General features: G+C 36.8%; 1 protein-coding gene across 6 annotated transcripts in view; it reads left to right on the forward strand.

Moving 5' to 3' along the window:
• LMBRD2 (LMBR1 domain containing 2) overlaps positions 1-26,127 on the forward strand; it is a 46,113-nt gene that overhangs the window by 4,744 nt on the left and 15,242 nt on the right. For all 6 annotated transcript variants that reach the window (XM_011230044.3, XM_019803937.2, XM_019803936.2 and 3 more), the window contains exons 2-13: positions 6,091-6,327; positions 6,572-6,669; positions 8,178-8,273; positions 11,069-11,236; positions 12,697-12,907; positions 16,920-16,994; positions 18,178-18,291; positions 18,656-18,839; positions 22,274-22,455; positions 23,000-23,133; positions 24,465-24,570; positions 25,291-25,388. In XM_011230044.3, the coding sequence (XP_011228346.1) occupies positions 6,154-6,327; positions 6,572-6,669; positions 8,178-8,273; positions 11,069-11,236; positions 12,697-12,907; positions 16,920-16,994; positions 18,178-18,291; positions 18,656-18,839; positions 22,274-22,455; positions 23,000-23,133; positions 24,465-24,570; positions 25,291-25,388 (1,640 nt within the window). In that variant the 5' untranslated portion in view covers positions 6,091-6,153. The remainder of the gene's footprint in view (positions 1-6,090; positions 6,328-6,571; positions 6,670-8,177; positions 8,274-11,068; positions 11,237-12,696; positions 12,908-16,919; positions 16,995-18,177; positions 18,292-18,655; positions 18,840-22,273; positions 22,456-22,999; positions 23,134-24,464; positions 24,571-25,290; positions 25,389-26,127) is intronic.

A 26,127-nucleotide genomic window follows, 5' to 3' on the forward strand; every position in this document is an offset into this window, starting at 1 on the left:
TTTTGTTTTATAGGAATCAGGGTAGGCCCAGGCTGTAGTAATAACCACAGCGAATGAGTAGCGAAAAGCAATTGGTATCCATTCATATTTTGAGGGGATGGTGGAGAGGAAGCTTTGTAGTGTAAAGCTTTGCTTTGAGAATATTGAAGCAGCTAGTTATCTTCTAGGAGCACGTGATATGAAGGAGGTGGTGATGAGCAACTAGCATTTTTTGAGGACCTACTCTGCTTCTAGAACTATTTGGTGTTTCACTTTTGTATCTCATCTTCATAGCAACCTGTGTGAGGTGATTATTTATCCTCACTTAACAGCATAAATTGCATAAAATTACACAATTAAATAAAGTTGGGATTTGGAACCCGGGTTTCCCCAAAGTGTAACAAAACATTTGTATTTTAAAATAGTTGTGACTTATTTATTTATTTATTTTATTTTTTTATAATAATTTTTTATTATGTTATGTTAGTCACCATACAATATATCCTTAGTTTTTGATGTAATGTTCCGTGATTCATTATTTGTGTATAACACCATGTAATACGTGCCCTCCTTAATACCCATCACCGGCCTATCCCAATCCCCCACTCCCCTCCCCTCTGAAGCCCTCAGTTTGTTTCCCAGAGTCCACAGTCTCTCATGGTTCATTCCCCCTTCTGTTTACCCCCCCTTCATTCTTCCCTTCCTTCTACTACCAATCTTCCTATATCTTATGTTCCATAAATGAGTGAAACCATATGATAATTGTCTTTCTCTGCTTGACTTATTTCACTTAGCATAATCTCCTCCAGTCCCGTCCATGTTGCTGCAAATGTTGTGTAATCGTTCTTTCTGATGGCTGAGTAATATTCCATTGTATATATGGACCACATCGTAATCCAGTCATCTGTTGAAGGGCATCTCGGCTCCGTCCACGATTTAGCTATTGTGGACAATGCTGCTACGAACATTGGGGTGCGTATGGCCCTTCTCTTCACTACGTCTGTATCTTTGGGGTAAATACCCAGTAGTGCAATGGCTGGATCATAGGGTAGCTCAATTTTTAACTTTTTAAGGGACCTCCACACTGTTTTCCAGAGTGGCTGTACCAACTTGCATTCCCACCAACAATGTAGGAGGGATCCCCTTTCTCCACATCCTCTCCAACATTTGTTGTTTCCTGCCTTGTCAATTTTTGCCATTCTAACTGGTGTAAGGAGACACAACACCACAGTAGAATTTCTCATTTCCTATTTACCATGTGCTTTACTTTCATATTACTACATTGATTTTTTTAAATAATTTTAAAATTACAAAGCAATAAATGTTCGTTATTTAAAATTACACACACACAAACACAAAGAAGAAAATAGAAATCATCTCTTTACCATTTTATGACAACCACTGTTAGCATTTTGGTGTATATTTGTCCTATGTGTTTCTTATGTGTACTCCCTCAGACCCCACCCCTGTCCCTTTTGACATCTCTAAAGTGTCCCTGTGGATCTCACCTTTCTTCTAGACTGGGGGAATCTGGTGGCCTCCTCGAATCACTGCCTGCAATTGAGTTTTGCTGTTATGTAGTCCTTAACTCACGTGCAGGGGACTCAGCACAGATCCCTGCTCCCATGAGTCATGGACACATTAACAGGATTAGTGATTTATGAAGCCCTTGGCTGCTTTTTTTCAAAAAGACAATGGACAGCGATATGACTGGAGGACATTGTTAAGACTGGCCTGGACTGTTCAGTACAAATATTTAAGTTGTTTCTGTGTTTTCCTGTTGAAATAATGGTGACATGAAAAATAACATTATAGATAAATCTTTGTTCACATTTTGGTTTTTAAGTTATTTGAAGAGGAATTGCTAGGACAAAGGATATGTACCTGTTTTAAGGTCTTTGGTGTATATTGCCAAATAGCTATATATACTCCCTGGTGATGAGTTTTTTCAGTAAGCCAAACCTGAGCTGTCTAATCTTTATTTTTATTAGATTTTAATTAATAGTGATTTTATGAATTTAAGATATAAGTAACTAGATCAGATGGAGGATAAGGTGCACCTAGCTTTGAACACAAAACTTTTCAGTTGAAATAACCAAAACAAGCTATAGGATATAGGAATTCATAGAGAACCTTGGAAAATACTATCATTCTGGACTGTAAAAAAAATAATTCCTCACTTGAGTTTAGGTACAAGGTCAAAGATACAGACTTTAAAACTATTATATTCTCACCACAGATTAGGGAAACCCCAATTTTATCTCCGATTTAGTGGGACCCCTAGGCCTAACCTTGTGTCATAATAAGAGAACAGAAGTTCAGCTTGAACAGAAATAGATGGTGTGGTAAACAGAATAGTAGACCCCCAAGGATATCTATGCCTTCATCAAGTGAGGAATTCTATTTTTACAGTTTTGATTACTAATATGACTAGATTATCCAGATTTTCCCAATGAGATCAGATGAGCCCTTTAAAGCAGAATTTTCTCCCAGCTGAGAGTTGAAGAGAAAGTCTGAGATTCCAAGCCTGAGAAGGATTTGACAAGCCATTGCTAAGTCTGAGATACCCAGGGCCACATGCAAAGACTGGAAAGAGGCCTCTGGAGCTAAGGGCAAATGCCAGCTCACAGCCTGCAAGGAAATGGGAATCTTAATCCTATAAATATAACAAACCAAATTTTGCCAACAGCCTGAATGAACTTAGAAGTACGTTCTTCCCCAGAGTCTCCAGAGAGGAGCACAGACCTGCTGACATCTTCATTTCCATCTTGAGAATTTAGTTGAACCAAGTTGGGCCTGGACACCTGACCCACAGAAACTGTGGTATAAGGGTGTTGTTTTAAGCCTCTAAGTTTATAGGAATTGTTTATAGCAGGAATAGGAGACTAATACACTGAGAATGGGAAGAGATGTATTCAGATCATTTCTTTATTACTAGAATAAAAGATCCAAATTCTGTTTATTCATCTGCAAGATTTTAAAGTACTATGAATCAGGCTGAAAAATTGGCAACCATTGTAAAAAAATATTAGTAGCTAGTGGCAAGTTTATAACTGATTTTGTTGTCTGCTTATGCCTGTAATCTTACCACCTATTATTAATGTTTTCATATATTTCATCTTTTGTCTTAGTTTTTTTATGCATATCATCATAAATGTAAAAATCTGTGAATTGAGGTTTTTTCCAGTTAATATTACAGTAATTTCTAATGTTCTGAAATAATCTTAACAAACTTCATTTCTTACACTTCAAAAATATTTTATCATCTGCTTCTGCCATACTTTGGCATTTCCTTGGTAATCTCTGATATTCAGTCTTTTTTCTATGATTACCATATTCCTTGGACTGGACAATTTCAGGTAAATAAATATCTAGGTCAAACCGTGAAGGGATTTTCAAATAATAACTGTCTTACATTTAAATTCACATTGAATTATTTTTTTTAAAGCTGAATCTTGAAGGAGGTGATGGTTTTCATCAGCACATTCTATATTGAGCTATTCACTTAATCTTTTCTTGGCTTACAAATAAGATTTGACTTAACTCTTACTGTGATGGTATAGATTTTTTTCATAGAATGTGAAATTTGAAATTTTGAGAAGTGGTAATGACAGTTTTAGTAAGTCTTTGAGTTGCAATAAGTATTTGTAATATCAATTTTGGATACCATAACAGGAATTTTATTTTGCCTTTGTAGTCAGCATTAATAAAAACAGTGTATATACTGAAGTACAGAGTAAGTTTTTTATTCATTATTCATTCAACAAATATTTTTTGAATATCTACTGTATGCTAGACGCTGTATTAGATACTTGGGATATAGTATTGAATAGTCAAGTCTCTGCTTTCATGAAGTCTGGGGGGTGAAGGTGAGGAGGAAAGGGTTGCAGGGAGACAATAAATGTAAATATACATTATATTCGGTGGATAAGAGCTTTGAAGAAAAACAGCAGGATGTGGTGATAGAGTGATGAAAAGGGGTCAATTTTAGATATTTAAGAAATATGAAAATATTGGTTGAAATGCACAGAGGAATAGAAAGTACTTCAACAATATGAAGAAATAGTGAAGAAAATAGTTTTATTATGTGTGATTTTAGTTTGTGGTATTCCATGTAAGGATATTTCTTACATGAATTTAAATTTATCCTGTTAATACCTGAAGTTTCTTTATTTGTTTTATAAGTAGTTTTGGTTGGAGATGTTAATTTGAAGTATTTTATTGATTCTGCCTTATTTTATTCTGCATCACAATCTGATTCTCTGTTAAGGTATTAATTCCTTGAGGGGCACCTGGGTGGCTCAGTCTTTAAGCGTCTGCCTTCGGCCCAGGGTGTGATCCCAGGGCGCTGGGATCGAGCCCCACATCGGGCTCCCTGCTCCACTGGGAGCCTGCTTCTTCCTCTCCCACTCCCCCTGCTTATGTTCCCTCTCTTGCTGGCTGTCTCTCTCTCTCTCTGTCAAATAAATAAATAAAATCTTAAAAAAAAAAGATATTAATTCCTTGGAATATTGTAGTTAGTCTATAGACAAACAATCCCAGGACCCTGGGATCGAGTTCTGCTTTGGACTTCTTGCTCAGGGGGAGCCTGCTTCTCCCTCTGCCTGCCACTCCCCCTACTTGTGCTCTCTCTCTCTCTGACAAACAAATAAATAAAATCTTTAAAAAAAAAAGGGTATATTATTTTATAAGACTAGAGAGATAACAAACCATTGCTGATGTCTGTATTATCAGCATTTATAATTAAAAATATTCTCAAGTGTATGACTGTATTCAATAATCATTGTTAAATTTTTCTGCATTTAATAGTAACGTTCTTTAAAGAAAATAGATTTATATAGATAAATGGGAAGTGGTAAGTATGCAGTTGACCCTTTAACAATGCGGTGTTAGAGGTGCCAATCCCCTGTCCAGTTGAGAATCTGTGGTAACTTTTGACTCCCTGGAAAATTAACTATTAATAGCCTGCAGTTGACCAGAAGCCTTACCATAACATAAGCAGCTGATTAACAGTGCGCGCGTGTGTATGCGTGTGTGTGTGTTTTACTGGATGAACTTGATATTTATTTTATAGTAGGAGCATTTTTTGTTGAAATGTAATTAACATATAGCACTATATTAGTTTCAGGTATACAACATAATGATTCAACGTATATTGTAGGTATATTATATACTCACAATAAAGTAAGCTATAGAAAAGAAGATGTTATTAAGAAAATCATAAAGAAGAGAAAATACATTGATAGTACTCTATTTATCAAAAAATTCTGTGCAGAAGTAGACCCATACAGTTCAAATCTATGTTGTTCAGGGGTCAACTGTATTTTGTGAAGCAGTAAATAAGTAAGAATTTCAAATTGTTAAATTTGTTAGACGAGATTATCACAAAAAAATAAAACTGTTTCAAACAAAGGAAATGTTACCTTCAAATGCTCTTTTTCATGCTCTCTCTCCGTCTTTCGGAACATTTTAAGTAATGAGTTATGGATGACTTAGAAAACTTTATTTTAGAAAATATCCAGTTTCCTAGGATCTAGTCAATAGTGTATTTGTATTAAAATTTCTTTTTTTTTTTTAAAGATTTTATTTATTTATTCGACAGAGATAGAGACAGCCAGCGAGAGAGGGAACACAGCAGGGGAGTGGGAGAGGAAGAAGCAGGCTCATAGCGGAGGAGCCTGACGTGGGGGCTCGATCCCATAACGCCAGGATCACGCCCTGAGCCGAAGGCAGACGCTCAACCGCTGTGCCACCCAGGCGCCCCTGTATTAAAATTTCTTTTGGGACTTACAGCCTTAAGGAACAAACTCCAAATGATGCTATTAAAACTGTTCACATTTAGTATTCTTATATTGTAATATTTTTAGAAGTAGTGTAATTTTTATTAAGATAACTTTTTTCCTGAAGATAAAATTTGTGTGAAACTTTTAAGATCTGCTTTAAAAAATGATATATATTTGAGAATAGGAATTATCCTTTTCCTTTTATTATAGTTCAATGTAAAGCCTGACAATTTTCTGAAGAATGTATTAATACGTTAATAAAGGAGTATTTAGGAAATTTCCAAGTGTTTATTTCCTTTGTTAATGCTCCTTTTTTTTCCTTTTCCAGTTTACAGATATGACCCAGACCTGTACATGAGTGACTTTGGTTAGTCAGAGTGAACATTCAATAATGAGTGGTGCAGCTTTGGGACTCGAGATTGTTTTTGTCTTTTTTCTGGCATTATTCCTACTTCATCGATATGGAGATTTCAAGAAACAGCATAGACTTGTAATTGTCGGAACACTGCTAGCTTGGTATCTCTGCTTTCTTATCGTCTTCATACTGCCTCTGGATGTTAGTACGGTAAGAGGTGAAACTGAGTTTTGCAATTCAGAAGGCAATGGTAATCATACAGCATGCTTGAGATATGTTAGTTCTTAAGACAGCTATACTGAATATTTTGTATTTGAATCTTTCTATAGGAATTTGATCATTAAAAAGCATAGCCAGGAAGGTAATTGGTGGATAGGTTGATACCCTCCAGTATCCCTTAAGTACCTGGTAACCTTTTGGTTTTCATTTTTAAACCATGTGTTCATTGATTTAGACTATATACAACCGGTGCAAGCATGCTGCTGCAAACTCCAGCCCTCCTGAGAATAGCAACATCACAGGATTGTATGCCACTGCTACCCCGGTTCCCAGGTATTTGCTTCCTGTTTGTTTGTTTTTAAAAATAGGGTAGATGAGAAAAATTGCTTTAAAATTGTCAGCTCTTACCATTTGGATTTTATAAAAGTTAATTCTCATTCTCTAATTATCCTCCCCATCCCACTTCTATCCTTTGCTAGTAGACTTTTAATTACTTTGTATTCTATCTAAATTTAAATCTTAAATAAATTTTAAATGTTTGTTGGTACACAAGGCCTTTTAATAGACACTAAGGAGAAACTTGGAGAAGACCTGATTTTTTTAGCCCTGGTTCTATCTCTTACTAAGAATGTGACTTCCAATGGCTATTTTTCTTCTCAGCCTCTCTCTGGTCTAAAAAATGGGGCATTCATTTTCTCTTTTGCCTGACTTACAAGGTTGTATAAAGGGTAAGGAGATTATTCTGTGTGTAGGATGTTCCTTTCATATCGTGCATCCTTTGAAATTATTATAGTTTTAATTTTTATTTTTACTCCTTTAAAGATTTTATTTTTAAGTAATCTCTATGCCCAACACGGGAGTCGAACTCACAACCCGAAGATGAAGAGTTGCACACTGTACCGACTGAGCCAGCCAGGCGCCCCGAAATCATTTATAGTTTTAAACTGAGAATAAATAAAGTTTGAATTATCGAAAGGTTATGTAAAATTCTTATCAAATTTCCAAGTAAAAAACTTTAATAAATGTTGACAGTAGCTTTTACCAATGCTTTAAGTAGTGTCTGAATGCTTCTTTATGCAGCTTTTATTATTGTTTTTAATCTAACCTGAATAAGGATAAATTTGAAATGTAGATGTTACTGCCCTTTGAAGCATCTTAAAAATTGGATATAGATCAGCAGCTGTTGTGAATTGCTAGAAGCTCCTGGACTAAACGATGTCCTTACAGTCTAGGAAGACTATTAATGAAAGAATCTATGATACACATACCTTCAGAAAATTCAAACAGTTATATACAAACGCTGGCATCTCTCTCCATGGTAGCTATGCTATAGTGACTGATTTTTAGGGCTCCAGTTTCAGGAGTTAATCACCTAATGTCTTTCACCTCCCTTTTCCCCCTCTCCCTGGAAAATAAGCAAACCCACAAATGGGGTGTGTATTTTACTTTTTTTTTTTCTGTATTTTATTTTATTTTAAATTTTTTTTATAGGGGGTTGTATTTTAAAGGCAACCAAATCAGAGATTTAGTTTCATTTTTAAAGACTCACATTATCAGTCTATTAGGTGAATATTATGCCTTCTTTTTATTCAAGAATTAAAAATACACTGAAAGTTGAAAATTTAAATGGCATTCCTCTTCTAGAACAAACTGTTTTGTTTCCTTTCTGTGTGTTTTTTGCATTTGATAGTCAGCTTTGAATTATAAGTTTTCTGTGAAATTATAGAAGTTAGAGTCAGTAATTTAACATCTGAATGTAAATGAACTTTGTCATGCACAAATTAATTGTATAATTTAAGTAGTTGTCATTTATTAATTGGCTATAAATTGTTATTGAACAGCCAACATCCATGTTTCAAGCCATGGAGTTACATTCCTGATGGAATCATGCCAATTTTCTGGAGGGTAGTATATTGGACATCACAGTTTTTAACATGGTAAGTGGCAGTGAAGGATAAAACAATTTTTTTTTAATTTTGGCTAAAGTGAAAAAAAGATTATGCTTTCTTCATGAACCTTCATGTTTTAGAATTTATTCAAGTGTTACTTGTTTTTTTCTTAAATCTGTATATTCTGTGTTCTGCTCATTCAGTTCTCTCCCATCTTAAAAGAAATGAAAAGAAAAAAAACAGAAACAAATGAGAAACAGAAAATAGAAAAAAATTTTCCTGTCACCATTCCCCTCCAGTTACTACCTTCTCTCTTGACCTTCCTCAGTTCAGTCTTCTTCCAGTCCCTTTTACATGAAACTGCTCTTGCTAAGGTCATCATTGTCTCCTGATTCTCTTTCTCTCTGCTTAGGTCAACCTGCTGAACTTCCTTCACGGGTTCTATTTCTGTGGCCCATTTCCTAAATGTTGGTGTCCCCTAGGGTCCCATCTTTGGTCATCTTGTACCTGGTCCTCCCTGTATAGCTGGAATTGTAGCTGTAATAACAATGTATTCCACATGTTTCTGCCCAGTATAGCTTTGTCTGTCTGTCTGTTTGTTTCTTTAAGAGAGGGGGTGGTGGGAGAGGCAGAGGCAGAGGGAGAGAACCTTAAGAAGGCCCCATTCCCAGCGTGGAGCCTGTCATGGGGCTCGTTCTCACGACTCTGAGATCATAACTTGAGCCAAAATTAAAAGTCAGTGGCTTAACCAACTAAGCCACCCAGGCACCTCGAAGCTTTGTTGGTTTTTTCTCCTGTGCTCCAAACACATTATTCACTACGTACTGAGCATTTTAGCAGGGGTCTAAGCTCTAAAACTGAAGCTAGTGAACATCGCAAGAGAAAAATCACACAGCAGAGTAGAGTAGCCCCTCTGTAAATTCATGTTCATTGAACTTGTCTGGGCTCTCAGAATTGCCACACTTTCCTCCCTTGTGTCTCTAGTCTGCTTGCTCTTCATTCTCCACAGCAAGACTTCACACCTCATACCTCTACTGTTCTCTTTGTGGCTCTTTCTCTCTCTTTTACATCCTAGAATCAGTCACCTTCTACCCTGGCAGAGGACTTTACTTTCTACTTCACAGTGAAAATAGAAGTCATCAGATGGCTGCTCTTTCAGCTTCTCAGCAGCACACCTATCAACCCATCCTTTTCCCTCCCTCTCAAAGAATGAGCCACTCTCAGTGACTTCGGAGTGAAATCCCTCTTCCTGAAATACAGATCCATCTCCTTCAGCTCTTGTTACCTATACTTGCAGCTTCCAGTTTCAACAAAGCACAAACAATTCTCTCATCCTTTTAAAAAAAGAAAGAAAAAAACCAAAACATCTCTCAAATGCCATCCTTTCCAACTTCCTGGCTTCTAACCTCATTGATCTACTCATCACAGCTTCACTTTCAGAGGGAGACTTTTTAATTGAAGTATAAATGGTACAGAAAGTGACAAGTTGTGCTTAGTTTGACTTTTTTCAAAGTGAATACCCCTGGATAACCAGCACTCAGGTGATATTACAGAACCTTAACAATATTTATGCTACGTCTAGAAGCTTCCCACATACCCCTCTCCCAGTCATATCCTCCCGAAGGTAGCCATGATTCTGACATCCATTTCTATAGATTAGTTTTGCCATTTTTGAACTTTGTAAACATGAGTTATTGGTATGTATTTTTCTGCATCTCTTTTTTGGCTCACAAATTTGGAAGATTCATCTGTGTTGTATTGTGTATATCAGCATTCTTTTCTTATTCATTTCTGGAAAATCTTCCATGATATGAATATGCCAGTTTATCCTACCCAGCCAAACTTCCCAAATGAATTATCTACATGTATTGTCTTCATTTACTCAGCTCTTTCCTCAACCCACTGAACCCTGTTTTCTAGCCCCACTTCTCCACTCACACACAAGTCTTCATTGACTTGACTTCTTGGCAGCATTTGATTATTGTTTTCTCTCTCCACTTTGAAACACTTCCTTCTCCTGTTTTCTCCTCCATATGCTCCTTGGTTTTCTCCCATCCCTCTCTGCTGTTCTGTCTCCATCTCCTTTGCTGGCTTCTCCTCCTCCTGTTTCTCTCCCTCTCCTTTAAAAGATAATCTTTCTCAGAGCTCAGGCTCAGCTCTTTCCTTCTTATTCTACGAAGTCACCCTTCTAAATCTCATCTACCTGTGTCACGTCAGTACCACTGATGTGGTGAGGACTCCTGAATCTATCTGTTTCTACCCCTCTCTCCTGAATTCTGGGGCTGGATAGCCAACTACTTCCTGTGTAGCTCCTTTGAGATGTGTGTAAGTACTTCAAATCAGTGTATTCACATTTTTCTCTCCTCCTGCTTCTTACCACATCGTCACCCCTTACTCTCTCCCACATAGTCCCAGTTTTGTTCCCTTTCAGTCCGTTCTTCCTGCTGAAGCCTTATCAGTCTTTAGAAGACTTCAATTTGATCATGTCTCCTGTAAAGAAAAAGGTTTCTCTTTGTCTGAATGCAGTCCAAAGTCTTCATAAAATCTTTAAAGACTTTTTTTTTTTTTTAGATTCATTGTGAGTCCCTCACACTGTTGTACTCTCTGCTGGTCATTGTGGCCTCCTTTGCTCCCAGAAATGTGCTTTGCTCTCTCCAAAATTTAATATTACAAAAATACTCAGTCATGTATTAGAGTTCATTCAGTATTAATAATTACTCAAAATCATAAATATATTTGTGAAAAGAACTACACGTTAAAATTGAGATTCACCTAATTTGGTATTTTGAGATTAAACAGACATATCAGTTGTTTCTTTAACCATATTTTTTCCAACCATCTAGGATTCTGTTACCTTTTATGCAGTCATATGCAAGATCAGGAGGGTTTTCCATCACTGGAAAGATCAAAACTGCACTGATTGAGAATGCAATCTATTATGGCACCTATTTGCTGATTTTTGGAGCATTTTTAATTTATGTAGCTGTAAACCCACATTTGCACTTAGAATGGTAAGGAAAGTTTTCTTAACATTGTTTCTGTGTGTATTTGCATTTTTTTAAATTTATTTTTATCTCACATATGCAGATAAACAGACATTTCTTTGAGAAACGTATCAAGTTATGTGTTTTCTAGATTCCCCAAAAAGAAATCTAAATAATCCCTATTAGTAAGAAGAAAACATGGAATAATATATTTAAATATAGTTATTAGATGAAGGACTAATGCTTTGTCTAATAGCTCCATGTTAGAAGTATTAACCTTTATTATTTTTTTTAAGTTTTTATTTAAGTTCCAGTTAGTTAACATACAGTGTACTGTTAGTTTCAGGTGTACAATTTTGTATATGACAAAATAACTAGTTTCTTTTTCATTGGAACTTGTGAATATTTTTTTAAAGACGTATTTATTTATTTTAGAGAGAGAGTGCGCAAGTGCACACACACACACTTGAGAGGGAGGTGGGCCGAGGGAGAGGGAAAGACAGAATCTCAAGCTAACTCCACGGCAAGCTGGAGCTCCACGTGGGGCTCGATCTCACAACCCTGAGATCATGACCTGAGCAGAAACTGAGAGTTGGACATTAACCGCCTTAGCCACCTAGGCGACCCAGAACTTGTGAATATTTTTATTTTTGTTCTGACTGTGGTTTGAGTGTGTATTTCTCTCTGATGTTACATTCAGACATTATAATAAAATTGAAATCTGTATTATACTTGTGACCTACATAATATATGTGAAGAGATGGATCTCAGAAATTTAGAAATAGACCAGTAGTGATAACGCTCACTGTTGCATTCCTGGGATTTGTGTAAGTGTGCCTCAATGTAAGTTAAAAATTTTTTAGGCTTTAAAATTTTTTCAGGCTTCTCTTGGTTAATATTGAGTAAGATAGCCCCTAATGAAAAATATCTTTTCTTTGGACAAAACACATATATTTTTTTGCCAGGAATTATCCTAGATTCTAATTTTATTTTATTTATTGATTTATTTTAAATAATTTTTTATTATGTTATGTTAGTCACCATACAGTACATCCTTAGTTTTTGATGTAGTGTTCCATGTTTCATTATTTGCGTGTAACACCCAGTGCACCATGCAATATGTGCCCTCCTTAATACCCATCACCGGCCAACCCACCCCTCTCCCCTCTGAGGCCCTCAGTTTGTTTCCCAGAGTCCATAGACTCTCATGGTTCGTTCCCCTCTAAAATTAACTATAATAGAAGCAGTATTTCCTGTGTTAAAGTCTATTTCTGCAGTCACGCTCTAACTTCCTCTTAAAACACGCAGATTATCTGCTGTTCCTAAAAGAGTAGGTGAGGCTTGGAAGATACAAGTTTTCTCATATAAAATCCTAGCCATCCTTTAGAGCTGTTTTCTGAAAAACCATTTAATACTAGTTTTATTTTACATTTCTTTTGGAAAAATTTATCTATCACAGCTATCTGCTTATGTTTCCTCTTTCTCAGGAACCAGCTTCAGACAATTGGGATAGCTGCTGCAAACACGTGGGGCCTGTTCCTTCTCGTGTTGTTGCTGGGGTATGGTTTGGTAGAAATTCCTCGGTCGTACTGGAATGGAGCAAAAAGAGGTTATCTGCTTATGAAAACGTATTTTAAGGCCGCCAAACTGATGACAGAGAAAGCGGATGCGGAAGAGACTTTAGAAGATGTCATGGAGGTAAGCAAGTTTAAACCTTACCGTCAGTCACGGTTGGTTTGTTGCTGCTGTCGTTAGCACATTGATGGGCTGTACCCTGAACGTTTGGTGACATGCAGTCCTTCAGAATGTCCCGTCCATTAGCATGACTTCTTATTGGCAGTTTAGTTTCATGAGATGTCCCCTGCACCTTCCAACCACCAAAGATTCAGTGTGAATATGTTCAACAGTGCAGGGTTATGCTTGTCATCTTGGGATAACTTTGAATAGCTCCCCTCTTTTACTCTTAAAAGGTCTCCCAGATTAGATGATTAATTAATGGTTATGCTGACATGCCTTCCCTGGTCCTTTAGACTCTTAGACATTCAGCACCCATTTTTTAAGTGAATGAGTAAATGAACAAAAGAGTATATGTTATGACTGAAAAATCTGTTGTTGGCTTTTTTGCATTCATTCCCTACAAAATGTAAGAATGGTAGCAGAAGACGCTGATTCAAAACGTAGGAGTAAATCTACAAATAGTATTCTTTTACATTTCCTCAGGCATCTGATGGCTGTTATTACGTTTTTCAGAAGAAATAATTTATGTTTGATAATTTTTATATTTATATCTGATATGTTTATATTTGAAAGTTTGAATTTTTTGAAAAATATGAAAATTTATGTTTGGTAATAAAATAATTTTATTTTATTTTACTTTTTAAATTTATTTATTCACGAGAGACAGAGAGAGGGAGAGAGGCAGAAGCAGAGGGAGAAGCAGGTTCCCGGCGGGTCTTTGTCCCAGGACCCTGGGATCATGACCTGAGCCGAAGGCAAACACTTAACTAATTGAGTCACCCAGGTGCCTGAAAATAATTTTAAAAAGATAATTTAAATTTGATAGTGTCCCCCTTAAAAGTTGGTACTAAATTCAGTTGTTTCAGATTTGAGGAATGTGGGTTACACCAGTTACTCAATATTCCTTCAAGAAATATAAATCCACCTAATTATGGCAAGACCTGGTTTTGGCTGGTAGGAGTCATCAGTGACTGAAGAAAGATGGATTTTGCTGTTGTTGTTTGTTAAGTAAGACCCTTTACTGAGGAATAGGATGTGGAAAATTAGGACCGGCATTGGTGGTTTCTTTGTTATTTTAACACAGGTATAAGGTTTTTAGATAGGAGAAAATTTTCTGTGTTAATTAGAACCCACTCTCTTTATTGAATATATTTGGCATATTACGTTGTATAAATTTAAAGTACACAAAGTGTTAATTTGATACATTTATATATTGTGAGAAACCCCTCTTTCTGTAATGAATGATTTGAAAATAGCAGCAGGTCCACATAGATAGCAGAACTCCTGCCCTTCCTCCCCCCATCAAACAACGTGATTTGTCAGGTATGAGTTTCTTTGCCCATATATTTCAAGGGAATTTGGGATCTTTATGTTTTTCTGACTATCTAAACATTTGTAGACTTGAGAAAATGTTTTCATCACTTAATAAATACTTGTCTTCTTGATGTGTTAAGTGTATGCAGAACTGGCCATTGGAACTGTCTGGAGTGGAAAATTAGACAGTATGTGGCCAATGTGCTGTGAAGCTAAAAGCTTGTAAGGTTTGAGAGATAGATTATAGCCAAAAGAGCAGGGCCATGATGTCAGACTGAAAAGTCCAGATTATCTTTTGAAAGCAGTGAGGAAGAGACCTGATCTGATATGTGGTTTTGGATGATCTCTCTGATGCGTGTGCAAAATAAGGCATGGAACAAGAATATGAATAGTTTGAGAAAAAACGTTCCAGATACACTGGTTTTGATTACCTCTTTTACCATCACAAAGTTCAGCCACCTTTTTTTGGTGATTATTAACTATATTTTTCAGCTGTCCATAAAAATCTCCCAAATGCAGTTTTGTAAAAACCAAGTTAGCGTTTTATATGTTTTTCTCTGAAGCGAGTATATACATCTGTGTCTGTTACTTTTCTTTGAAGCATTAATAAACTTCTAAGCTGTGTCACACCATTCAAAAGGTATTTGCTCGAGGCCTAAGAGATCACCTCTATCTTTTGTCATTTTTTGAGGTGAGAATTCGGGGGCAGGCGGAACAACTACTTATTTCCACTGAAAACTGCCTATTAGCCTGACTTCAAAGATGTCTGCCCTGCCTAGTGATTAGGCACAGTAATGTCAGTGCTTGAAGTTATGCTATTTTATATGGAGGTAATAAGCAATATTTCAAATACTTTCCACACTTTATAAAAGTTATGAATTTTTCAAGGAACCTTAAATTCATAACAGATACAGTAAATATCAATAGTTAACTGTTTCAGTACTTATTTTTGTGTAATATGGCTCAAGAATTTAAAGGAAAAATACAGTATTTTTATGTATAATAAATAACCAGACTGTATGGTTCATATTCAAAGTTGTGCTAACAAGTCAACAAAACTTGAAGTAATTTATTAATAGAAAACTGTAATGCAGTGTTGATGCAAGCGTCTTTAAAAACCCGGGTCTTATATTTAGGCCTCATTCACTGACCTCAGATAAACTGTCACTAAGGCCATCTGGAGGGCTTGGCTTTTCTTCGGCTGATCAAGTGCTGCTCAGGCGCGCACTCTCCTTTTCCCCGTGGTCACACTGCACTTCTTTCAGTTCCTTGAAACTCCTTGTGCACTTCTGCTTAGAGGCCTTCGGACAGGCTGCCCTGCTGTTTGGAATATTCTTGCCCCCTCTTTTGGTTGGCTGACCTTACCCCTCCTCATGCTTTTTATCTCAGCTTAAGTCATCAGTTTATCAGAAAGCCTCCCACGCTAGATTACGCAGCACTTGCCATAGCATTTCTTTTTGAATAATGTGCGTTTTCCTCATTAAGCTAAGCTCCTGACAGGGGCAATGTCTACTGGTACAGGTTATTCATAAGTTCTATATATTTTAAATTTTGATGGGTATTGCTAATTTACCTTTCAGAGAGGTTATATAATTTTGCCAGAAAACTGTTCTTATTTTTAAAATTTGTAATTGTTTTTAGTGAGCTTGACTATCTTTCCAGACATTTATTGACCAATAGTATTTCTTATGTGTCTTCCCAATTTTTGCTTGATTATAAGCACTCTCCGTATATTAAAGGAAGTGATTTTTTTGTCATATAAGTTTTTTTTTCCATAATTTTGTCTATATGCCAGATGGTTTCCCTGCCTCCAGCTCTGTATCCCTTAGGGCCATTCTCTCCTCTATAATCAGAACGTTCTTTTTAATACCCTGGTCAGTTCTCTTGCCTCCCAGCCCTTGAACATGCCATTTCTTTTGCCTAGAACAGTGGTTCCAACTTCTAAAAGATTTCATTAGTATTATAGAATATCGTTCTTCTTTGGGAACTACTGGTTCTAAAGATTCCCCTCCTTGACCCTTTTATACCTTTCATAATCACGAAATTGCTTATGACCTCACCACCAGCCCTCAATCTTTAAAGGCCTGTAACATCATGTCTTCCTACCACTCCCTCTAGCATGGGTTGTGTGACTTTACACCTAGCACAGTGCTGGCATCTAGTGTGCTCTTACTAAACAAATGTGGAACGAATCAGTGGCTGTGACTGCTATAGAGGACTTACTCATTGGAAAGGAGTGGGTGCTTTGTGACGTTTGTTGCCTGTTGCTTCCTCTGGTTTCTTCACTGTATTTTAGCTAATGAGATAATTGAGCTTCCTGGGCCAGGGGGAGGAGCACAGCATCACAGTTTGTCTGATCCTTCGTGACCTTTTTATAATGCTTATTCATCTTTGTGTACCAAGTAAGCAAACGATAAGGGAGCAAATCTTAGAAAGTAGTAAAAAACCCGAGGGTGGAGGTATTGCTATTCTAGAGCTATGTATTTTTAACTTATGTTCTTAGGAACTTTTATTCAGGGAATGGAGCTTCATGTATGTGCTGAGTAGTTTGGGTTGAAATTAAACTTGTGAGAACATATATAGTATCTAGAACAGTCTCATTTGAAATATATGTTGTATAGAAATGGAAATACTTTTATTCCTCTTACTGTTTTTATAGGAGGTTCGTAAAGTGAATGAAAGCATCAAGTATAACCACCCATTGAGAAAATGTGTTGATACAATACTTAAAAAGGTAATTAATCATATTCTCCTCATCTTTTTTCTTTTGACATACACATTTATAGAATAGCATATTATAATAAAAGTGTGAGAACAGCCTATGACTGAGGTCTTCCCATCTCCTTTCCATTTTTGTGGAAATGTTAACCATAAACCAGTAGTAATCTGCACGTAGAATTTGTCCAGTTATTATTACAAGTTTGACATTTAATTACTGGCAGTATTTTTCATTGAAATGTGGATATAGAGGTTATGTTAAATAATGTATAATAATCGCTATGACCCAGCGATGGAGATGGACCTTCACAGTATCGAAGTGTCACTGAATGTGGTTACTACAGGCATATCTCCTTAATAAACTAGGACCTCAGTAATCTCTTTTACTCACTTCTTACATGACAGTTTACGATAAATGAAGTACCTCGTAAAACAAATGACCCTATGAGATATTTAACACAGATATTTAACAAGAAACCATGCAGTTAAGGTTTTGTTGCACTGGGATTGAATTAGGGGTATTCATATACTTCCAAAGTATGAGCTGCTTAGTCATTGTCTTTGCAACCACAGAACCGCTGAACTATTTCTTTTCCTCTATTTTAAATCTGTTATGCTGATTATTAGCTAGTGTTCCCTCCAGCTAAGATGATGGTCACGAGAATCAATTCTCTAATCATTTCTCTTACATTGCTACCTTTTGAGACCTATTCAGGTAGGTTAAGTAACTTGCCCAAGTTCAGGTAAGTAATGAATAACTAACAGGGCAGATGACTCCAAATCATGTATGTGCTTGTTTTTCTGTACCATGCCTTTTAAAAATTCAACATCTTGGATTTGTTGTGATTTTTCTACACTTTTAGCTAGGAAAATAATTGACAGTTTCATCAGATGCCTGTAAAGCCTAATACTCTCAAATACTAGTCGCTTCATGTAGGTTAGCTCCCTTACCCTACCACAGCTAGTATATCTGATCATAAAGGTTAATATTTAGAGGGGTAAGAAGATACTCAATACATCTAAAACATTTTGAAGAAAAGGTCAGCAACTAAAAATCCAGCTGTTTAGAGATGCCAATAAAGGAAGAAGATGTTTTTGAGAAAATTAGATATGCCCAAGAAAGGAAGCTTTTGTAATAAAAATAAAATTTTAATTTTTTTGCAAATGAGATTAAAAAAAAATCTGCTTGTCCCTTTTAGTGCCCTACAGAGTATCAGGAAAAAATGGGTAGGAACATGGATGATTATGAAGATTTTGATGAAAAGCATAATACCTATCCAAGTGAAAAGAGTCTGGTAAAACTACATAAGCAGGTAACTTTATTAATAATAGCTTTTTTACTTACTGATGATTTTAGTTAGATTTATAATTACTGCCCACAAAAGGGAATTTGGAGTGAATGTGTATTTGAAACTTTCTTTGATCCTGTGCATTATTCTTTGAAGTGTTTTAACTGCGTGTTTCTCAACAGGGGTACTCTTGGTATTTGGGGAGGGAGAATTATTCATGGAGCCGAATTGTTGCATATAGCATAGAATATTAACATCCTTAGCCCAACCCAGCAGATGCCACTAACACTTCCCCATCATGTGATAACCAAAACATGCTATCTAGCAGGAAGATGAAACACTGTTGGATCAGAACACTGATAGATCTACCTTGCGTTCTCTTTTTTAGGTGATTTATTCAGTTCAGAGGCACCGTCGAACTCAAGTACAGTGGCGGATTCTTCTGGAGCAAGCGTTTTATCTAGAAGATGTAGCAAAAAATGAAACTAGTGCTACTCATCAGTTTGTTCACACCTTTCAGTCACCAGAGCCAGAAAATAAATTTATCCAGTATTTTTATAATCCTACAGTTGGTATGTAATTTGACATAAATTTCAAAATTTAATGTTAATTTTTCTAAAAGAAAAAAGTTTATATTTTCACCAGTACAGAGTTGAATTGCGTTTGTATAATTTTTTTTAAAGATTTTATTTATTTATTCGACAAAGAGAGAGACAGCCAGCGAGAGAGGGAACACAAGCAGGGGGAGTGGGAGAGGAAGAAGCAGGCTTCCAGCGGAGGAGCCTGATGTGGGGCTCGATCCCATAACGCTGGGATCATGCCCTGAGCCAAAGGCAGACGCTTAACCGCTGTGCTACCCAGGCGCCCCTGTATTTGTATAATTTGATGTATACCATGTGGTGATATTACGTATCTGATAAACTTCCCCCTCCAAAACCATTTTACTGGTCATGTAACAGATAATCTATCAGTTTCCACTGTTACTTCACAATTACTCAAAATCCTATGCAAAAATATATGCAATACATCAGGCATATTATGTATTCATAATATGTACTAAAATAATTAGAATTTTAAGCAACTTTACATCACAAGCTTGGGTCCTCTTTTTAGTCTTGACATACTACTAAAATATTCCCCTAAGAAGTCCTCTTTGATTATTTACATCTATTGGTCTATTTACAAGACCTACACTAACTAGTCATAATTATTTCATTTTCTTTAATGATTATTTATGATACTCTCTTCAAACATTATCAGATTTAGCATGAAGAACTTAATGAAAACATGCCAAAGTGTCATAGTAGTAAAACTTCCATTTACCTTATTTATCTAAATAAATAATTATGTTCACTTGATTCTCTTTCTCATGTTTGGTCTGGAGTACGAAGACATATGGCCGTGACATATCTCAGAAAACTTCTTCAGCGAAGATCTTTTCTAATTAAGTAAAAGAAATACTTGTTTTCATTCATTCAACAAATATTTGAGAACGTCTGTGCTATCTATTGTTGGGTGCTTGGTATATATCCATAAATGTAAAGACAAGTGCCTCTCTGTGGAATGAGAAAAATAGGCAATGTACACGTAAAGGTGTGCAGAAGGTGCTGAGTAGGTAGTTGGCTGTAGAAATGGGAGTTGAGGGGAGAAGTCTGGTGTACAAGTATAAATCAGGGCGTCATCAGTGTATCAGTGAGCCTTGGGTCAGAATAAAATAAAGAAGTGATTGGGTTAAGGAGACAAAGTCCGAGGACCAAGCCTGAGGCGCTCCAGAAGGTAGACTTCAGCTTGATGAGGAGGAACCAGGAAAAGGCTAAACGGGGAGTGGCCAGTGAAATAGGAAGAAGAGCAGGAAGGTGAGGTGTTTTGAGGAAAGGAATATGTAAAGTACCTTTCCAGATGTTGTAGATGGGTCTACTGTCCTGCACATGAGGCCTTGACCCTTCAATTTCAGAGAAGTGAGGTGGAGGTGGAGGGGCTAAGAAAGCCCCGTTGGAAATTAAAAAGCATTTAGATTCATTGCATATAAAGCAGTGGGTGTTATATGCAAACAATGAATCATGGAACACTACATCAAAAACTAATGATGTACTGTATGGTGACTAATATAACATAATAAAAAAATTTTAAAAAAATAAAAAGCAGTTAGAAACAGGGAGAATAGAAAACTCTCCAAATGTTTTCCTTATAAAAGGGAGTAGAGAAAAGAAGTAGTAGCTGAAGGAGGATGGCAGGGTCAAGATCAATTACAGTATGTAATTTGGAAATGATATCTTAGAGGAAATGTAGTAAGAGAGTGGCTGGGAAGATGTTCATGAGGAGAGTGATGAAATGGGAAATAGTGAACAGTGCCGAGAATGCCCTTAGATTAGGAAGTAAGGCACCAATGTACCTGAACAGGTAAGAAGAGGTAGTGGTGGGAACTTGGGGAGGCTCCCTTCTGCCAACTTCTCAGTGAAATGCTGAGAGTAAGTGTAGGGGAAGAAATTTTGGAGATTTGAAGAAAGAAGAAAAGGTACAAAATAGTTGCTAAGGAGAGAAGGCACGGGAGAAGATTGGTGAATTGTTGTAGGCTACCCAGGCAGTGCTCAGGGTCCATCTGCAGGTGGGGATTGAAAATTTAGAATGAGACCAGTCAGCGAAGATGTGTCTCACTTTACAGTGTGCAGCTCCACGGGCACAGGCTCAGAGCAGCCAGAGAGCTGGATCTAGGCAGGGTGTGGTTTCACTTAGCAAAGGCAGAGAAGCAAGAGAGGGCAAAGAAATTGGGATGTTGGAGAGTAATTATCCTCAAAGACTACAGAATCAGAGCTGGTAAAGAAAGCAGTAGGATCGCAGGGTGTTAAGTGGCAATACAAATGGTAGAATGAATGGCTCATTGGCTCAGGTAAGGTCAGTCAGCGGAATTGGAATATTAGGTGAAAATATTGCTTGGAAACTATAATGAGATTGAAAGGAAGGCCCGGAGTCATTAGCAGTAAGAGGTTTAGGGAGGACAGTGGGAATGAGTTGTGAAGGTGGGGTGGAGGATAAGATAACAGGAGGAAAGGAGGGCAAGGAAGTGAGAGACCCCAGGGTACTGAAAAAAGGATCACCAGTGTGGACCTTGAACTCCCCAGGACTGGTGCTGAGAGTAGGGTTGAAAGATTCAGAGTGTGAGCCAAGAGCTCAACACCTCAGTGACTGAACTGAAATACAGCCTTCTCAATTGGAAGAGCTTTTTTTTTTTTAACTTTTATTTTTTACCTAAAGTCAGACTTAGCTGAAAGTTGCCAGAATAATACAAAGAATTCTTGTATATCCTTCATCCAGATTTTCCACATGTAAACGGTTTACCATATTCATTTGCTTTCTCTTTCTCTCTGTATACGTATTTTTCCTTAATCTTTTCAGAGTTGAATCTGCACATGACTTTTTGCTCCTAAATGTTTCAGTGCATATTTTCTAAAAATAAAGACATTCTCCTATGTAACCAAATACAATGCCCAAATTAGGAAATGAACTTTGATACAGAACTGTTACCTATAGACCTTAATCACATTTTGCAAGTTGTCCCAAAATATTCTTCGTTAAAAATCCCAGATCGTGCATTGCATTCAGGTGTCGTGACCCCTTCGTTTCCTTTCTTCTGAACCAGTTTCTCAGCCTCTCTTTCTGTTCTATGATGTTGTTTTCGGAGACTCTAGGCCTGTTTTTTATGGGGTGTCCCCGAATTTGAGTTTGATATTTCCTCATGTTGGATGCAGGTGTTGCATTTTTGGTGGGAATACTGCAGCAGTGACACCGTGGTCCTCTCCGTGCTCCACGGCAGAAGGCACACGATGTCAGGTTGTCCTGTTCCTGGTGATTATTTGGGGAGGAGCAGCTCTGTCCGGTTCCTGTACTGTGAAAGTAACTATTTTCCTCTTTGCAGCTATGTATCTTGTATGGTGATATTGTGAAACAATGTAAATACCCCGTTACTCCTTTATGGTTTTCCTAATCGTTGTTTTCTTTTATCTTCCAGAATGGTACTGGGAATGTCTCTTGCGACCGTGGTTTTATAGGATACTTGCCGTGGTTTTGTCCGTCTTCTCTGTGATTGTTGTGTGGTCAGAATGCACATTCTTTAGTACCACACCTGTCTTATCCCTCTTTGCAGTCTTCATACAGCTGGCTGAAAAAACATACAATTACATTTATATCGAGGTCAGTTTATTTTCTGTCATAAACGTGTGTTAGTTCACAGTATAGTTGTCAACTGTTGTATTTTTTTTCTGGATATATTCTAGTAATGAGGAAAGCAGTGACATTCCCCACAGTGTTGTTATTCAGACTTTCAAAACAGCTTCATCCATTTACCCAGACTATAAGAACTTAAGAACTGTGTTTGAGGAGAGATGACAAGGTGCAAAATAGTGCAAAATTCTTTTATGAGAATACTTTGATCCTGTTTACGCCAGTGAAGCTACAAACCTTAGAGTCTTGTGTGGAGAATTGCCAAGGGAGTGGGAGAGCGGGCTCACTTCAGGAGGTAGATTTGAAAGTCACGGACGGGATGTTAAACTGGTTGAGACGTAGGTTTTTTTTTTTTTTTCATAAATCCATTTTCTTAGATGGTTAAGAAAAACTGTTACTGTGTTTAAATTTTAGAATGTCAATAAATATTAGCCAGAAATAAAGGATAATGCTTGTGAATGTATGTAAAGTGCTCAGGTCCGTTTGTCTTAAACCGGTTTTGCTTGTTTTTCAGATTGCTTGCTTCCTTTCCATCTTCTTTTTAAGCATCTGTGTTTATTCTACTGTGTTCAGGATTCGTGTATTTAACTATTACTACTTGGCTTCACATCACCAGACTGATGCTTACAGCCTCCTTTTCAGTGGCATGTAAGTAGGATGGTGTTTAGAAACACGGGACTGACTCTGCTGCGTGCATTCTGTGGATCTCTCATTTATTTCTTGTCGTTTATGGGTGTCCTACTAACACCTGTATTTATGTGAACTCATTGATTAGCTTTAAGTGTTAGTTAGATGTTTGATTGCTAGCTTAATCCTGCTTGAAGTTTAAGGTGACATATAGGTTTACTAGGTTAAGGAGAAAAAGAAAGCCTAGATTTACAAATCAGAGATTCAATGAATAGATTAGTAACTACTGGGACCATTTGAGAGTTTAGAGGCTAAGTGAGATCTAGAGGGTTCTGAGATTCCATGGCATCAAACTGCATCATGAAGGGCTTAAGAAAACAAACAAGAATAATCCTTGCTAAGAGATTTAGCAAGAGTTTAGAGGGACAGCTTTAGCTTGGGCTATTATTTGTCCCTGTTGTTAAATCAGTCATATTGGGTATTATAAAGGGTGGACTTAGGGAAGTTCACAGAGGAATCCATATCTGAAGCATCTTTAAGACTTTTTTCTTTTACCATTTTTCCTCCAAATAGTTATAGGAAGTTGTAAGTGTAGTACAAAGAGTCCTGTTAACTTTTACCCAGCTTCTCTGAGTGGAGACGTTTTATAGAGCTATTGTACAATATCAAAATCAGGAATTTTACATTGATATATTACTGTTAATTAGATTATAGATCTTATTTAGTTCTCACCATTTTTATCCTGTGTGTGTGTGTGTGTGTGTGTGTGTGTGTGTAGATTCATGTAACCACCAGAACAATCAAGATACAGAGTTGTTTGATCACACAAAATAACTCCTCATATTGCCTGTTTGTATTCACACTCTCCCCCTATTCTCCAAGTCTAGTTCTGTGAGGTTCTCTTTTGAGCTGGACTAAACTGAGCTCTAGCAGTTCTTTGTACCTGAACTTGTCAGAGTGACGCACTTCGCTACAACTTCTGGTCTCTTACATAGCGAGTACAGTCCCTCTTGAGGATATTGCCGTCCTTGCCATACTGAGGCCGATTACACAGATGGTAGACTTGGAAAAAGTGCATACACAGGCGCTGTACAGATTCTTAGGCTAAAGCAGGGGCAAACACCACCAAAGCAGGCAGCCTGAGGCTGGAGTTTTGCCGTGTAGCTGTTGACGTTTCAGGGAGATGCAGTTAATAGGATTTTCAGAATGTCTCCTAAGTAAAGACAGTTCTCATTAAGAATTCAAGATAACTATAATACAAACAGATGAAAATACTAGTTATATTTCAATATAATAAAATGCATTTTGCTACCATTTTTTTTACATATTCTGTTTATAAATGCTCATTACAGGTTATTTTGCCGTTTGACTCCTCCTTTGTGTCTTAATTTCCTGGGTTTGACTCACATGGATTCATCCATCTCTCACCAGAATACACAGCCAACTGCTTATACATCTGTAAGTATGGTCAGAACACAGTTTTTTTAGATTCATTATCTGTATGAGATGTATTATCATGGAATTTCTTCTAATACCAGTAGAAAAGTTCTGTAGAATTACTAGAATCTTTTTTTTAGTATCAAACTTTTTTTTAAAGGTTGTAAATGTAATTACTAATGACTGGATAGAAACTACTTTGCTCTCTCTTATTGTAAAGAAAGCTTTCTGGCTCACATGGGTTGTGCAGCTGAGCAGTATCGGTAGACCTCATTGTTAGCTTTTATATTTGTAATCTTCATGCACACAATGATTTTCAGTAATATTTATAATATAATATAATATTAATATATATAATATAATAATATAATATTAAATAATAATAAAGTGTTCATTTTTCTTGTTTCTTAATAAGGAAGCAAATTCAGACATAATTGACATATAACATTGTATTAGTTTAAGGTGCACGACAGAATGATTCGATGTATGTATATATCTTGAAATGATTGCCACGGTATCTTTCATTAACATCCATCATCTCACACCCTTACAAGTCTTTTTTTTCTTGTGATGAGAACTTAAAAATCAATCCGTTTAGTGCTTTATTTCTACTTTTTGAAAAGTCCAAATTTGTTAATATGGTTAGTTATGAGTGAATTTTCTATGGTGGAAAGGGGTGAAAAACATAGAACTGTACTAATTTAACTTCCTTTTTTTTTTGTTTTTGTTTTTGCTCTTTAGATTATGGGTTCCATGAAAGTTTTATCCTTTATTGCAGATGGATTCTATATATATTATCCTATGTTGGTGGTAATTCTCTGCATTGCTACTTACTTTAGGTAAGAAATTTAACATCTGTTATTTTTCTTCTTACTCTTGTCCAATCTGGATATCCTTTCTCCTTAAAGCTCTTTTAAATATTTACTGGTTAGGTTTTGGTTGTCGTTTGCTTTATTGTGGCTTTGGGGGAACTGGGGGCTGTTTAAAGGATTCGCTTAAGTGGTGAGGTCAGGATCTCCCTCTGAAGGTATTTTTAAGAGAAGCGAAGTACAGTCATTCTTTTACAAGTATTTAAGCTGCAAAGTGATAGGATCAGTTACAGAATGTTAACTCTAAGCCCTGGCCTTCAACATTGACAGGCTGTGTAGCTTGTAAAATACCCTCATGCCCGTCTTTTATCCAGTAACATAAACGAGCCTTGGGCTTTCCCCTCAATCATTGCCGGGTTTCCAGAGGCCTCAGACCTTTGCCAGCACAAAACATCAGATGAGGAGCAATTGTAATTAGGCAGTACATATAAGGCTGGAAGGACACAGGCTGCTATATTTTATAGGATTAGAGAAAAATGATTGAATCTTGGCCAGGGTGCAGTTCAGAAGGAGGTAAAGACAGATGTGCTTGGCTTCTAGCACCCTGTCTTCCCTACTTGCACATGTCAGGTGCCCTCATCCTGTATTGGGTCTGCTCTCTTCACTGACTGCTTAAGTGCTCCGTGACACACCAAAAAGACCACTCTTAAAAAAATATTTATTTATTTTAAAAGATATATTTATTTATTTGAGAGAGAGAGAGAGTGTG

This window comes from Ailuropoda melanoleuca, chromosome 3 (genome assembly GCF_002007445.2).
Source record: "Ailuropoda melanoleuca isolate Jingjing chromosome 3, ASM200744v2, whole genome shotgun sequence".
Classification (NCBI taxonomy): Eukaryota; Metazoa; Chordata; class Mammalia; order Carnivora; family Ursidae; genus Ailuropoda; species Ailuropoda melanoleuca.